Here is a 15,865-nt window from a genome sequence, read left to right on the forward strand (position 1 = left end):
ACGCTCCCAGTGCTGGCCCCGGGAGTCCAGGCGGCTCTAGCCGGGCCTATAACACAGCAGGAAATAAAGGTAGCGATCCACTCACTTAACCGGGGCAAAACCCCGGGTATGGATGGCCTACCAGGGGAGTTTTATCAATCATATACTGATGTGTTGGCCCCTGTCCTGGAGAAAATATACCTCACTGCGTACGAGGCTGGCCATCTCCCGGCTACCACCATGCAGGCCTTGGTGATTTCAATCCCGAAACCCGGTAGGGACCCCCAGGATGTAGGTAACTACAGGCCCCTTTCTATGCTCTCCACGGAGTATAAGATTCTCAGTAAAGCGATTGCCTTGAGGATCCAACATCACCTCCCTGGCCTGATCCATACCGATCAATGTGGCTTCCTCCCAGAGAGGAGTACCTCCCAAAACTCGAGGCGACTCCACGCCCTCATGACAACTACACCCCACAATCTGCCACACGCGGGCTGCATAGCCCTAGACCTCCGTCAGGCGTTTGACTCTTTGACGTGGAATTTCATGTTCGAAGTCTTACATCGCTTTGGTTTCCCGGAAGCCCTGATCAAATGGATCCGTTTATTATACACGGGCCCGACGGCCAGGGCGCGCACAGGAAGGCACACTTCGGACAGTTATGGAGTCCACAGGGGCACCCGCCAGGGCTGCCCATTGTCGCCACTACTGTTTGTGTTGACGCTGGAGCCCCTGGCTATTGCGCTTTGCAATAGAGCTGCGGAGGACGGCATACCGGTGGGGGGCACCGACCACATGACTTCAATATATGCCGACGACATCCTGGTGTTCCTCCGAAACCTGCGAGGAGACCACTCGTCTCTGGCGGATATCTTCAGGCGATTTGAGGACATATCTGGGCTGGCTATAAATCCAGGGAAGTCCCTGGGCTTCTTTTTTCGAGATGGCCAACGACCTCCCCTCATACAGTTCGGGACCTACGACATACAAGTGGCACCGACCACGTTCAAGTATCTCGGAATACAGGTCTACCGAGACCCGGAGGCCCAGATTGACGGTAATATCCGTAAGGCCATTACTGGCATACGAGGTAGCGTGGGCTTCTGGACGTCATTGCCCCTATCGGTAATGGGACGAGTGGCGGTCTCGAAGATGGTCCTACTTCCCCGCATTCTGTATTATTTTGTGAACCTACCGGTTCTGCTGCCGCGTCAGATATTTACCTCACTGAATACATTATTGGTCACCCTCATCTGGGGCTCGGGGAGGAGGCGGATCAGCCTTAAAAAACTGCAACTGAATACTAGGCAGGGCGGACTGGGAGTGCCGGACCTGCGCAGTTACTACTATGCCAGCCAACTCCAATGGCTGACCCGATGGGTGGGGGGCAGGGACTTGCATGAGATCGCTTACACGGAGGACAAACTGGCGCTGGGAGACCTGCACTCCCTCCTCTTGCCCAATGCTAGAATTCCTGGGGACTGCCACCCCCTCCTGCACGTGGCCTTGACCTGCTGGAAGAAAGCGCTGTCGTACTCGAATGGGACCCCCCCATATGCAGACAATATACCACTACTGGGACTCCCGACACCGCAGGGGACCTTAACACGGCGCAGATTGCGACCCTGGGCGGAGACTGGAGTGGACAGGGTGGGAGACCTGTTCGGCGATGACACCTTGCTGGACCATGATTCATTTGTGCAGGCCACGGGAGCACCTTCACGCTTCTACCTACTACACGCCTCGGTGGCGCACTATGTCAGACGGGCTTGGGCCCCGCAAAGGACGAAACCGGAACAGCATGAATTAGTGCATCTCTTACACTACATGGGAGCGGGGGGACACCTAGTGAAATGGCTATACACTGGCATCAGGGAACATGTACCTTCACCGATTGCTACACTCAGGGAGTCCTGGACTGCAGACTCAGGGGAAAACATAACAGACGGGGAGTGGAAAATTATTTTAGGCCATCATAGACGGGTGTCTAGGAATGTTAAGTTTCAGTTCATACAGGCCATGGTTCTCCACAGAGCTTACCTTACACCCCAGAGGCTGCATCGGATGTTCCCTGCCACCGCACACTGCTGCCCGAGATGTTACCAGGATGAGGCACATATTCTCCACATGCTATGGACATGCCCGAAGCTACACTCTTACTGGGGAACGATCAAACATACACTACACTCCATAACAACACTCCGAATCCCTGAGGGAGCGTTACCATGCCTGCTGGGGAACAGAAAGCGGCCCAAGACATGCAAGGCACAGCTGAGATTTACGGACCTGGCACTGGTGCTGGCGATCAGGGTGCTCACCATGAGATGGAAGTCACCCAGGGCCCCGCAGATAGAAACGTGGCGCAGCGACTTGCTGAAATGGGGCAAGGCAGAATCTGCGGCGCTGCGAGACGAGGAGAGCAAGGGCCTGCGCAAATATCCTATAGCTCAGGAATGGGACTTAATGATGATAGACCTGGAGGAGATAGACCTGGACTGCTCGGGAGGCCCGGTGGGATGAACTCGCAAAGGTGGCGGGAGGGGGACGAGGCTTAAAGGGCACCAATGTGACTCACAGGGGCTAGACCAGACCTACGGCTTTTACCACTTCAGACATACATAGTGCCACCTTGACCCGGGATGTGGAGTGTACGAGTGAGAACGACCAGGAGACAGGGGGTGGGTGGGCGGTTGGGGAGGAAGGGACAGTTGGGGTATGCTACTTATGACGGACACGATTCTGGAGGGTACGGAGTACATATGGGAATCATCCTGGGGATGCTCTGATAAGCAATTTGAAACTGAAATGCACTGCTCCCACAAGTTTCTGGGTTTGAAAACGGAAAAGACTGATGTATGTTATGATAAGAAAATGTACAGAAATGTAAGGCATCCTGTAACAGTCACGAATAAAGAGTTTAAAAAAAAAAAAAAAAAAAAAACATTGCCCGACCTAGCTCTAATTTTGCTCATTAACTTAAACGGGTCTTAGCCTAGGTTTCACACATTGTCCAGTCACTTGGAAAAGCCCTTGACACCTAACTTACATTAAAGGAATACATCTCTTAGAAAACCAAGATGTTCTGGTGGCAGTTATCTTTACTATAGAAAGTGAAACTGTTCCTCCCAGAGAGTGACTCCAGAACTACTGTTCAAACCCTTGTAGTCTTGTGTCTGTATTTGGGCAATAGTCTGTTCCATGTACTCCATACTGGCCGGTCTTTAGGACATTGTATATTCTGGTGCATGCCTCTTCAAGGGTTTCAAGTAATAAGCCCACATCATTCCCACCCTGATGAAAGGCCACTGGCTATTCTTGCCAGTCTGCACCCTCTTCAAAGCTAGCTCCTTCATCTACAAGGCCATCATGACCAGCACCTCCACCAAACTGACTGTTTTGCCACACCCACAGCTAATACACCAAAAGACAGAAGACAGAAGAGCAAAACAAAAGGTAAGAGCAATTCTTCATCTAGGCACCAAGGATCAGTAATAACATCCATATATCCATTAGGACCTCCCCAACTCTACTTCACTTGAGGAGACAGCTGAAGGTGTGTCTGTCAAAGAACACTACATCATGATGCAGTAACAACCCATTCTCAGTCTCAAAACTCAGCTATCCCGCCAATTATTCATTGATTAAATTTGGATCTGGTGCTATATGGAACGCCGCTGACTTTCAGCTAGGTTTGCACCAAACAAAAATCGTATAAATATCTGCCACAAGCTCATTCATAACTGGATGTCCAGAGTGTACCTAAACTCAATGCCACAAAGATAGCGATCTTCTTGTTCGCCATCATATGAACTTTGATTAAAGTCTTGCTAGTAGACATGAACCTTAAAGACTTCCCCCACCAACTGACACCTAACATAAATATAAAAACTTGAGACATCTCTTCGTAGATCAGCATCATTTGAATCAGACGCTGCAACGCCTGTTACCAGCCACTGTGCCTTTACTTGGGGTGACTACACAGAAATGTTCCCCTTTGTCACAAGAACCAATTGCTGACCTACATATTTTGGATTGTGAATGTACATCCTGATCTAATTTTAGACCCTTGAAGAAGTCCATCTGGGACCAAACGCGTCATCTAATGGATTGTGAATATTGGATTGTATCTGCTTGATTTACTCATCACTTTCAATAAAGAATTAATTTTTCAAAAGAAAACGAGCGTTCATGGACTTGAAGAATTTCTTCAGATTATGAATAACGATTTTGGCTTAAAAGCTGTTGAACTGTATTAACATTTCTTTGCGTGCGGAAACTCCATTTCTCATGTTGTTGTAATTTTTGGTTTCCCAAATAAAGAGTGGAGTGGGGTGCATTCCCAGGTTTTCCTGCACCATCATTACTTGCCCTAAAACAAATTGACAAGTGCGGCTTTTGTGAATTACCTCGGCCCTTTTTGTGTTCTTTCTTTATACCTAAAATACCCAAATATTTAAGACTTTTGCAAAAGATGGCCATTGACCCGAGGGATAAATCTCAAATGGGAGAGCCTGTCATGACTTAGGAGAGGGAACTTGTAAAGCTCCTTCTTTCTTTGGCCAGATTTTAAGCCTAGGGGTTGCTAACTAATAGCCCATGATCACAGCCTTTTTTAGGGTTCATGATTTTCATGTTGTTGACATAAAGAAGAAGCAAAAGACTGTAAACCAATAAAGACAAGTACTCTAGACTGAATCAGATGCATTTTTCAATAGAGTGAGTTGAAACGTTTGTCGATTCTTGTTAGGAATGGTCTTATTTCTATGGCCCCCGGTCCAGTCTAGAGTCAGTTCTGTAGGTGATTTAAAGCCTTGATAGCAAAGTAGTTGATGACCTTCTGTACAGGGTAGTTCATGAGACAATCTTTGCATTGATTACTGCAACTAATAAAATAGCTCTTTAGCACAATGATACTAACTGTAGTTTTCTTGACTTTGGCTGGCCAACCAAAGTCCTGTATTGTTGTTGAAGGTGCCACCAATGAGAGCTGTGATGTGAGGGCCTACATTACGCAGTAGCGGTTCTGATGAGGCTGCAGGCTGCAAGGTCCATTCAAAGGCCTTGTGTTGGAAGCCTTCTCAAAGCATAGATGATGCTTTTGTTCTGCGGGGGATTGTGCCCGGCAGCAGAGAATGTATTGGCTCTGCTGGGTCCACAGATGGGCTGGTGGAGAAACCTCAGGCCCACTTCCAAGGGTCCAGGACTGGTATGACTCCATTTGGCAGGGTAGGACTCACAGTTGCAAATTCAAGGTACTAGTTACAAGAAACAAGCAATTAGAGTCGCTCTGGTGGTCCTTGGCGCAGGTTGCAGGTCCAGTCCATTCTCAACCAGGCAAGAGGGTAGCAGAGCAGCAGGTCTGCACAGCAGGCAGCAGTCATTCAGGGAAGCAGTCTAGCAAAGTGGCAGTCCTTTCAGCAGCACAATAGTCCTTCTTCCACAGTTCTATAAGTGTAATGAAGAGTTAGTGTCTGAGGTGCTATATTTATACCTGGTGCCTTCTTTGAAGTGGGAGAACTTCAAGAGGATTTCCTTCAAAGTTATCAGTTTCCTGACTCCCCTGCCCTGTCTCCAGACTAACTATAGGGGGTTTACAATCCCTTGTGTGTGAAGGCAGGACACAGCCTTTTTATGTACAAGTGGTGCAGTAGCTAACTCCACCCTCCCATGCTGCCAGTGATGACCCATCCAGGCACACCTAAGCTCTTTATTGTGTGAGGCTGTCTAGGAGTAATACACAAAGACCAACTGCCAACTGTACCCATTCATGGGCTCCACAGACAGGCTACAAGCACTAAATACCAAAGGGAGGAAAATTCCAACTTTCCTAAAACTGGCATGTTTACAATTGTAAAATCTAAATTTAAAAATTTGAATTCACCGTAAAAGAGGATTTTTCAGTACAATTCCAGAGACACCTAGCATGAACTATTTACCTTTTTCCACTTGGAAGTCACAGCCTTACTAAATGTAATAGAGCAACCCTAATGTTATCATATGCGAGAGGTAAACCTTGCAATAGTGAAAAACATTATGTAAGAGTTTTTCAATACCAGGTCATGTAAAACTTAAAAGTGCATGTCCTACTTTTTAAAAACAATGCGTCATGCACTGTGTGCTGATGGGGGCCAACCCTAAGGATGACTCAGATGTATTAAAAAGGAAAGTTTGAGCCTGCCAATAGGTTTCTTTTGCAAGGTTGAAAAGGCAGTCTGAAAATACATACAGAGCCCGCAATGGCAGGCCTGGGACAGGTTTTCAGGGCTACCTAAGTGGGTGGTCCAACAAGTGCAGCAGGCTCACTAGTCGCATTTAATTTATAGGCGACATGAACAGTGCCACTTTACTAGGGGTTTATAAGTTAATTAAGTATGCCAATTGGGGATAAGCCAATGTTACCATGTTTTATGGAGAGAGCACACACACCTGAGCACTGGTTATCAGTGATAAAGTGCACATAGTCCCATGTCCAACAAAAATGAGATTAGAAAAATATGGAGGAGTAAGGTAAAAAGTACGGGTGAAGACCACCCTAAGGCTGACAGGTCCAACAGGAAGGGTATCTTTCTAGTTCAAAACAAACCTATGCTAGATATCACAGACATACCATTGCACTATCGTGCAAAAGGGTGTGCATGGTGTTAAGCACCCGGTTTGTGCGCCAGCGAAGGAGATGAGAGCAGCAGCAGGCCATAGTTAGTAAATATAGTCCTGCTGTTTCCTCCTAGCCCAGCGCAGCAATGTTGGATCGATTAACCTTAAACGAGTACTACATGATCATTTAACTCCAAACAAAATGCATTTCATTAGATTTATCCCAAAGATCGCAATCTTCCTCAACATTAAACAAACATTCTGGGGTCATTATTCTCTAGTACGTTCAATTAATTTAATTATGCTTTCGTTCAATTTGTATACATTTTGTTATCAATAAACAAAATATGAATTTAAGGATCACTGTGCTCGCTGGGCCTTAGTACCCAAAGAGAAAATTGCAAGTCATTTTCCATGTATTTTTTAACTAACTCTTGCTGGAATAGTTTTTAGTATAAAGTCCTACAGCAAAATGCTTCAGGATTGAAAACAGCGCGTTTCTCATGTAGCCTTTCCTTAACCCTGCCTGCTATGGTGGGCGTATATTCTGCAGCGAGACACCATGTAAATACTGCCTCTCATGCATGTGGTTTATGAATGACAGATTACTATAAAACCTCAATTTATACAGTTTATTGTATAATGCGACTGGCTGCATCATACTTGTACTCGTTAATATGAAGTTAATATTTTCTTCAAGATCACAAACCGTATATACGTTTATTTGGGTGTGTGCGAAGCTGTTGGCATTATGTCCTCAAAATATTAATGTCTTTTATATTAGAAAATTGGTTTTAATATAATTGTCTTCTATTTTAGCTACGATTAAAAAAGATTGCCAAACCCGTCACTTAAACCGGTATAATTCTTATGACTGCAATGGAATAAAAGATTGTGAAGATGGCAAAGATGAACTGAACTGTACAGAAAGTAAGTAATTGTCCATAATAAAGTGACATTAAAATTTGTTAATAGGACTTTAAACTTAGTGGACTGTATGTATGTATAATGTTTCGCTGGACATATGCTTAATACTGTATTGGACATGTGTACTTAGAAACTAATGCAATAATTTGCTTAAATTTTGAATTCACCCACAAACTATTAAAAAAAATCTATTTGCTCCTCATTAACTCTTTTTAGGGCTCGCCTGCTGTGCGCATGCGCACAGCTGGCAAGCTCTATAGGGGCTTACCCAGTGTTTAACCACCACTGGCGATTCCTTGCAGTGCACGAAGCGCGTGCACAATGCCACCAGCCGCCTGCCTGCCTGCCTCGCATTACCACATCAAAGGCAGCCCTCCCAGCGCATTTGTCACCCCCTAATTATTCACGGCCTGCCGGCCGTACTTTCAGTTTAGTCTCCTTTTATAACTTGTTTAACTTGTTGTATTTTGCTGACTGGGTTCCGATGATCAAAAGAAACTTTGAGAAAGCTTTTCCAACTAGAGGAACGAATGGAATGTACCGGGAAGCTGCAGTTTGTTGCTCGACATACAGGTTATGTATGTGGGAGGAGGTCGCGCAAGAGACTTTGATTTTGCACTTCAGAATGAGAAACTTCCTGACCCAGTTTCTTTCTCATGATTGTAGACTCATGGTGTGTAACAAAGATGTCTGCACATAATAAGGAAGTTATGTAACTTATCTGGAATCTTTTAATCCGTTTCTTTTTTCCGACACGAAAATACATTAGATAGCAAGGTTATGGACAGCGTGGTATCTGTTTCCCTCTTTCAAAGGGGTTGGCTGGGTGATTGATGGTATGTTTGTTTAAACTCCCTGCCATCGGTTGATATTTAGTTCTCTAATGAGGCGCTTTAAATTCCAGTATGTGTGGTAACTCCTTTCACTGCACATACGTGAATGATGCGTTTTAGTGCAAACCACACACCCACAATTTTTCCCAGGTACTTTTCGGCAGGTCAAACCTGCCAAATGAAATTGCGAGGAAAATGCAGAGACCTGTTGGTTTTGGTGCTCCGAGTCTCAAAATCTACTTGTTACGCCTCGGGGAAAGACCTAGAGTAGATGACCATTATTATACCAAATAAATGCTAAACATATTGGCACAAGATTTTATTGGGCTCGATAATTATGGCTTCCGACAGCAGGGCACTTGTAATGAGCGCCTGAGGTCCTCCCATGCCTTGAGCCGTGTATTGTTTTGATGAGATGATATCATAGTACATGGCTCAATAGTATTGTTGTTTAGGAAATCAAGGTTGGTGGAACGTCTGCTATACATTTTCTGCCTTATTATTCATATTTCGAGGATTTCGAGGCAAGCACTGAGTCTCGGACTGCAGACCTCTTGCTGGCTCCTGCTCATAAATTCAAGAGGTTGGGGAAGAGATAAGAGTCAGGCCGTACATTCACCATATTTATCCTGTAGACTGCCTCTGCTTGGAATTAAGTGATAAATGTGGATATCTACCTGTGCATTTTGGATGGTGCTCGTCTTTAGCCAAGTGTACAGGTGCATAAACAAGGTTTATCAACTAACTTCAGAATGAGAGATGGGTATTAAATCCGGAGTGGAGCGGTGCCTCGGCCACCAAAGTGTTGCCAAAAGAGAGAAACGTCTTGGGCAGTCTTCTTTACTGCTGCCTGTCTCTTACTCACTCCGCCTGCCTAACCAGAAAGGCTTACCCCAACAGCCTCTTCCATTTTGCATCACAGTTCCACCCACCACACAGCTCCACCGATGCACCCACCACACAGCTCCACCGATGCACCCACCACACAGCTCCACCGATGCACCCACCACACAGCTCCACCGAGGCACCCACCATACAGCTCCACCAAGGCACCCACCACACAGCTCCACCTACACAGCTCCACCGATGCACCCACCACACAGCTCCACCGAGGCACCCACCACACAGCTCCACCGAGGCATCCACCCCACAGCTCCACCGAGGCACCCACCACACAGCTCCACCGATGCAGCCACCACACAGCTCCACCGATGCAGCCACCACACAGCTCCACCAATGCACCCACCACACAGCTCCACCGATGCACCCACCACACAGCTCCACCGATGCACCCACCACACAGCTCCACCGACACAGCTCCACCGATGCACCCACCACACAGCTCCAGCGATGCACCCACCACACAGCTCCACCGAGGCACCCACCACACAGCTCCACTGAGGCACCCACCATACAGCTCCACCAAGGCACCCACCACACAGCTCCACCGATGCACACAGCTCCACTGAGGCACCCACCACACAGCTCCACCGAGGCAACCACCACACAGCTCCACCGATGCACCCACCACACAGCTCCACCGATGCACCCACCACACAGCTCCACTGATGCACCCAAGACACAGCTCCACTGATGCACCCAAGACACAGCTCCACTGATGCACCCACCACACAGCTCCACCTATGCACCCACCACACAGCTCCACCGATGCACCCACCACACAGCTCCACCGATGCACCCACCACGCAGCTCCACCGATGCACCCACCACACAGCTCCACCGATGCACCCACCACACAGCTCCACCGATGCACCCACCACACAGCTCCACCGATGCAGCCGCCACACAGCTCCACCGACACAGCTCCACCGATGCACCCACCATACAGCTCCACCGAGGCACCCACCACACAGCTCCGCCGATGCACCCACCACAAAGCTCCACCGATGCACCCACGACACAGCTCCACAGATGCACCCACCACACAGCTCTGCCGAAGCACCCACCACACAGCTCCGCCGATGCACCCACCACACAGCTCCGCCAATGCACACAGCTCCGCCGATGCACCCACCACACAGCTCCGCCGATGCACACAGCTCCGCCGATGCACCCACCACACAGCTCCGCCGATGCACCCACCAAACAGCTCCGCCGATGCACCCACCACACAGCTCCACCGATGCACCCACCACACAGCTCCGCCGATGCACACAGCTCCGCCGATGCACCCACCACACAGCTCTGCCGATGCACCCACCACACAGCTCCGCCGATGCACCCACCACACAGCTCCGCCGATGCACCCACCACACAGCTCCACCGATGAGCCGCCACACAGCTCCACCGACACAGCTCCACCGATGCACCCACCATACAGCTCCACCGAGGCACCCACCACACAGCTCCGCCGATGCACCCACCACACAGCTCCGCCGATGCACCCACCACACAGCTCCGCCGATGCACCCACCACAAAGCTCCGCCGATGCACCCACCACACAGCTCGGCCGATGCACCCACCACACAGCTCCGCCGATGCACCCACCACACAGCTCCACAGATGCACCCACCACACAGCTCCGCCGAAGCACCCACCACACAGCTCCGCCGATGCACCCACCACACAGCTCCGCCGATGCACACAGCTCCGCCGATGCACCCACCACACAGCTCCGCCGATGCACCCACCACACAGCTCCGCCGATGCACACAGCTCCGCCGATGCACCCACCACACAGCTCCGCCGATGCACCCACCACACAGCTCCGCCGATGCACCCACCACACAGCTCCGCCGATGCACACAGCTCTGCCGATGCACCCACCACACAGCTCCGCCGATGCACCCACCACACAGCTCCGCCGATGCACCCACCACACAGCTCCGCCGATGCACCCACCACACAGCTCGGCCGATGCACCCACCACACAGCTCCGCCGATGCACCCACCACACAGCTCCACCGATGCACCCACCACACAGCTCCACTGATGCAACCACCATACAGCTCCACCGACACAGCTCCACCGATGCACCCACCACAGAGCTCCACAGATGCCCCCACCACACAGCTCCACAGCTCCACAGATGCACCCACCACACAGCTCCACAGATGCACCCACCACACAGCTCCACAGATGCACCCACCACACAGCTCCACCGATGCACCCACCACCCAGCTCCACCCATGCACCCACCATACAGCTCTGCCGAGGCACCCACCACACAGCTCCGCCGATGCACCAACCACACAGCTCCGCCGATGCACCCACCACACAGCTCCGCCGAGGCACCCACCACACAGCTCCACCGAGGCACCTACCACACAGCTCCACCGATGCACCCACCACACAGCTCCACCTATGCACCCACCACACAGCTCCACTGATGCACCCACCACACAGCTCCACCGATGCACCCACCACACAGCTCCGCCGATGCACCCACCACACAGCTCCGCCGATGCACCCACCACACAGCTCCGCCGATGCACCCACCACACAGCTCCGCCGCTGCACCCACCACACAGCTTCGCCGATGCACCCACCACACAGCTCAGCCGATGCACCCACCACAGCTCCGCCGATGCACCAACCACACAGCTCCGCCGATGCTCCAACTAAGCTCCACCGATGCACCCCCCAAACAGCTCCACCGATGCACACACCACTCAGCGCAACCACAGCATCACTCAGCACAACCACAGCATTACTCAGCGCAACCACAGCATCACTGGTTCAAATATGTTCTTTCAATGTTTCAAGCTGTTTTCAAGCTTTCACGCTTTATTACAAATCACAAAAAGATGTTAATATTTCACTTCTGTTCTTGAATTTTCGTCACAATAAAAAACACTGAACATAATCTTCACAAAAGGTATTTACAAAAGTTTAAGCTATTGCCATTACAAATTAAATAAATTATTTAAGTATTATTTTTTAAAATTAAAAGCCATTGTTATTTGTAATATCAATACATCTAAGTCACGTAAATACAAAACGTGTTGCATTACAAATGCTATAGGTGTCACATTTGCGAAAGTTATAACTATTGGCATTGTAAATGACAAAGCTATTAATTTAGCTATTTAAAAAAAAAACACATAAATAAAAAAAATTCATTTATAAGACCAATAGCTCAAACTTTCCTAATGCGAGCCCTATTGCATTTCCAATGCTTGTTTATATATTCATGGTGCAGACCAAACCTCTGTTCAAGGACCATGCAAATGGACACAAAAGTATGACTGTGGGTATAATTACCGCCTACTAGCAGTCGTAGCTCTCACATGAGAGGGTTTGGTGACAGACCGCCATCAACACTTCCTGCGTTTCCCAGTGTGTGCATTTTTACCATGCCTTGTATTCTGCAATGCATTCTTCCCTAGTGCTCTGCTCCTTGCTGCTCAGACAATGGCTGAGGTCACTGGATGGTTAGAATGTGGAGAGGGTTTTTTTGCTTGATTGAGTGGACACTTAGATTGAGAAGAGCTAAGCAGCAGGACGCTGCTCATGGTGGGGCTTTACATGATTTACCTGTAACCTGATCTAAACCTAATAAACCTACATCTTTTGTAACCTACGAGACTACATCCTTGATTGTAACACTGTCTACTGCAAGACGCTCGTCAGTGGAAAAACTGTGCTAGTGTGATGGGGCGATCACAGTTTACTCTTGCCCCATCACATGTGCACTCTCTATGGTGGGGGTGAATTGGCACACTTTTAAATAGTTTGGGCCTTAAATGAAGGCCCTCATCTCTCCAGCAGTGTACTGTACATTAATATATCAAAGCCAGAAGCAAGCTCTGTTGCCTTGAGTACCAGTTTTGTGGAAAAGGGTGGGTTGCTTACCACATTCAGTAACTACCATTACCATGGGGTGATGTATTTACCAGGTGTGGTAAGTATCCTGTAGTGTGAGTTTTCAACTTGGAAAAGAGGCATAACGTGAAGAATCAGTATGTAACACACCGAATTCCACATGTTTTTGTTTTCTTCCACGTCTCGTCCTCTGCTAAATTTTGGCAGGTTTCATCTTCTGGGATCTGTCAAAGAAAATTTGTGAGGGCTTGCACACAAAGAAATTGTCTCTGAGTGACTGTGTGAGCAAGTCTTCTTTACTGACACTTCATTCAGTGGTTAACACTTCAACTGGTTATAATCTAACCAACGCATGTTTTGTTGTGTTATATAGGACAATGACCTCTTTACGACCAAAACAGACAATTTTAAAAATCATAGATCCATCATCTTCGGAAAAGTAGTCCCCAATTTCTCAATCCAATCGTGAATTATGCCTGACTGGAGTCCCAATGGGGAGCCTTTAGACCAGTAAGAGACTTCTTCTTCCTAATCCACTATAGCACACGTCCAAGGGACCCTTATTACGCTACAAACTCAAGATTTTGCTGGTGAAATCAAAATACAAAACACATCTGTGACAGGCAAAGGGAAGATGGATTCTTCTTAAGAAGCAAATATTTTAAATGAAAGGGTGACTTAACGTGGCTTTGTGTTAGCTTTAGTTTCATAACCCTGGATTCACTCCCAAGTAATTTAATGGAGGCTCTACAACTTGTGTGCTATGCACAGATATAGCATGGAAAAGCCCAAATTAAAACCTCAAGTGCGTCACATTTTTAAGACACTACATTAATAAAGGCTAGAGAGTGTTGTCTCTGGAGAGTAAATAGTGGGATATAAGAAGGTGTGGGTGACCAGAAATTAAAGTTCATATTGTAGTGACTTCATGTGACACAAGCTTCTTTCTTTCAGGTGTTCCATGCAACAGTGTCACATTTAAGTGCAAAAATGGCATATGCATCAAAAAACAAAACGCTAAATGTGATGGAACTGTGGATTGCCCAGATGGAAGCGATGAAATAAGTTGTAGTACGTAAATATTCTCATGCCTTGCCTTGTTTCACTTATACTGTGTGATCTTCCAGTTTAAGGTAGGCGGGTATCTAGTGATCATATCAGTTGTTTATTATAAAATTGGTTTGACATTTTTTGGACTACATTATTAAGTAAAATTTATTGAATTATGTCTTGCTTTTATTATAACCAGCCATCCTCCCTTACAATGCATTGACAACTCTTACTCATGCTTACTTCCTTCTCGAACACTGTGACCCATGACCTTCCACCCTCACATCACTTACTCCCTCCCAGTTCATTTGCTGGGAATTGAGTTGCCGTTTCAAGCATAGCACACTGATGGTCCAAACTTGCCACCACGACTACCTAAGCCTCTCACCGGAGTGAGGAGGAAGGAAGGCCTGGTGGATTAGGAGTTGTAATGGGGCATAAGTGCAGGGGGAGGTTTGACTACTCCATCTTCTCTCCTGATGCATTGATGTACTGCTTATCCCCCTATGTGCAGGCCTATTTGACTGGGAAAGTATAAGGGGACATGGACAGCTCTGATAGTACTCAGTCACCCTGTTACAAGTAAAGAGAAGCACTAATATTAGTACGCTGCTCTGAAGGCGCTAGGGAAAAAGCAAGGAGGTGCATCCTGGTAGACGAGCGTAATGGCCAGCAGGGTCAATGCACCAAATTAGAAAGACATTTTGTTAAAACTGAAGTGCATGAGCTGTCTGCCAAGACATGTATATTCCTCCTATAAGAAAAAAGTGAATGGGCGGTGGTGTATTCAAGAAAAACATCAATAATTTCAATTTTTGCAAAGCTATACGTTCGTTAATACATTCAGTGTACAGTCTGAGACACATATATTTGAAAGTTTATATTTTTAATTCCAACTTATGTAATATTATTAGATAGAACCAGTAGGTGTGTTAACTATTTTATTCAAGGTGATTCAATGGTGACATTTTGGTAAGCAGTTGGGGTGATTTAGAAGTAATTTTGTGGAACATTCGCTTCTGGCCATGTTTTCTTTTATCTGTGGACCTTGCCTTTGACAAAAACTAGTTATGCTATAGTGACAGTTTGGGGATGCTCTATTAGAGCATTTGTAATAATTTATCATCAAAGCTGTCGTATTTTACAGTTGTGGTGCGCAGGGCATGTCTTTTGGTGTAGCTGCAGAGGCAGGATGATTTGCTTCGATTACGGGGTCATTTCATTGCGTCATTTTCCTCTAGTACACCAGTTTGTGTATAAGTGTCACTTGTCTCTATCTGGACGGGTTACTCCTCTCCGTCTCCCTCTTGGTAGATTTTGACCTCTTCCTAGAAAAGGCGGCTGTTGTGTGTTCTCATGTCCCATCATTTGAAGCCCCATCACTTGTGGCGGTGATGGTATTCCATGGTTGTTTGGATTTAACCAACCTCCGTAATTTGGCATATATGGTTGGAAGTATGGCATTTGTTGGTTATTATAATTCGGTCTTTGCCATCTATTTGCTCTCCTTCGTGGTTGGTTTCTAAATTGGTTTCAACCTCTTTGTGGGGTGTAGTCATCTCCACTCCATTCTGAGTTATCAGAAGAGTTGGCTCCTGTAGATTCATTGTCAGTTGTTTGTTCTGGCAAAATGTTATCCTCTCTGGTACGTGAATGCATCTTCTCCTGTGTGAAGCGCTTCAGGTCCTTTCCTAGT

The 15,865-nt window shown here is 47.4% G+C and overlaps 1 protein-coding gene across 1 annotated transcript in view; it reads left to right on the forward strand.

Annotated features, from left to right (window-relative positions):
- Positions 1-15,865, forward strand: part of TMPRSS7 (transmembrane serine protease 7) — a 454,018-nt gene that overhangs the window by 362,751 nt on the left and 75,402 nt on the right. Inside the window, exons 10-11 of the mRNA XM_086933268.1 lie at positions 7,393-7,503; positions 14,074-14,190. Of these exons, the coding sequence (XP_086789394.1) occupies positions 7,393-7,503; positions 14,074-14,190 (228 nt within the window). The remainder of the gene's footprint in view (positions 1-7,392; positions 7,504-14,073; positions 14,191-15,865) is intronic.

The sequence above is a fragment of the Lissotriton vulgaris genome, chromosome 8 (genome assembly GCF_964263255.1).
Source record: "Lissotriton vulgaris chromosome 8, aLisVul1.2, whole genome shotgun sequence".
Lineage (NCBI taxonomy): Eukaryota > Metazoa > Chordata > Amphibia > Caudata > Salamandridae > Lissotriton > Lissotriton vulgaris.